At 70.6% G+C, this 919-nt stretch overlaps 1 protein-coding gene across 1 annotated transcript in view; it reads right to left on the reverse strand.

The window, feature by feature from the left end:
* The window catches only part of LOC104994326 (protein jagged-2-like), a gene marked incomplete at both ends in the record, with an annotated part of 15,055 nt that overhangs the window by 10,874 nt on the left and 3,262 nt on the right, over positions 1–919 (reverse strand). The window contains 4 exons of the mRNA XM_010847855.1: positions 133–246; positions 451–564; positions 686–805; positions 881–903. Of these exons, the coding sequence (XP_010846157.1) occupies positions 133–246; positions 451–564; positions 686–805; positions 881–903 (371 nt within the window). The remainder of the gene's footprint in view (positions 1–132; positions 247–450; positions 565–685; positions 806–880; positions 904–919) is intronic.

Here is a 919-nt window from a genome sequence, read left to right on the forward strand (position 1 = left end):
CCTTCACACTCATTGGCGTCTGTGAACGAGACAAGGGGGGCGATGGGCCCGCAGCCCTGGCAGCACACGCAGCAGCCGCCGCAAGCACAGCGCACAGCATGCACACACACCCCGGCCCGCGGGACCCCTTACCCAGCTGGCAGGTGGCCCCCACCCACTGCTCCGGACACACGCACTCAAAGCCGTCCACCTGGTCCACGCACGTGCCCCCCGCCGCACACGGGTTGGAGGCACACTCGTCAATGTCTGCGGAGAGTCCAGGGGGAGGAGCAGGGATGATCGCAGGGTGGAGGAGGGGGCAGCTGGCCCTCAGGAAGGAGTGTGAGCACCCGGGTCTTCCCCTCGCTCCTCCCCAACCCCAGCCCCACGGGGATGGGCCGCCTCGCCCTTACCCTCCTGAGCCCCGGAATGCAGGCTGGGGACCCCAGAAGCCCTGGAGCAAGCTCTCACCCAGCGCACAGGTGGGCCCGCTCCAGCCCGACGGGCAGTGGCACTCGAAGCCCGAGGGCACCTCGTGGCAGGAGCCCCCGTTGGCACACGGGTTGGAGGCGCAGGCATGCTCGGCTGCATGGGGAACCACAGGGGTGGGTGTGGTGGCCAGGCCCCCACCTTCCACAAGGGCCCCCCCGACCCCCGCTGCACTCAGGCCAGAGGAGTGGGTCCAGCCGTGGCCGCCCTGACGTACCCCGCTCACAGTTCTTGCCCGAGTAGCCGTCAGGGCAGGCGCAGCGGTACTGGTCAGGCTCCGCGTTGATGCACGTGCCCCCGTTGGCGCAGGGGTGGTGGCTGCCACAGTAGTTCAGGTCTGGGGGTAGATGGTGCTCAGGGGACAGGCCTCGGCCCTCACGCCGCCCCCGCGGCAGGCCGCCACCCCCCGCGCCTTTGTTGCACAGCAGGCCGCCCCTCACGCCCACCCCCC

The sequence above is a fragment of the Bison bison genome, unplaced genomic scaffold, assembly GCF_000754665.1.
Source record: "Bison bison bison isolate TAMUID 2011002044 unplaced genomic scaffold, Bison_UMD1.0 scf7180017849819, whole genome shotgun sequence".
NCBI lineage: Eukaryota > Metazoa > Chordata > Mammalia > Artiodactyla > Bovidae > Bison > Bison bison.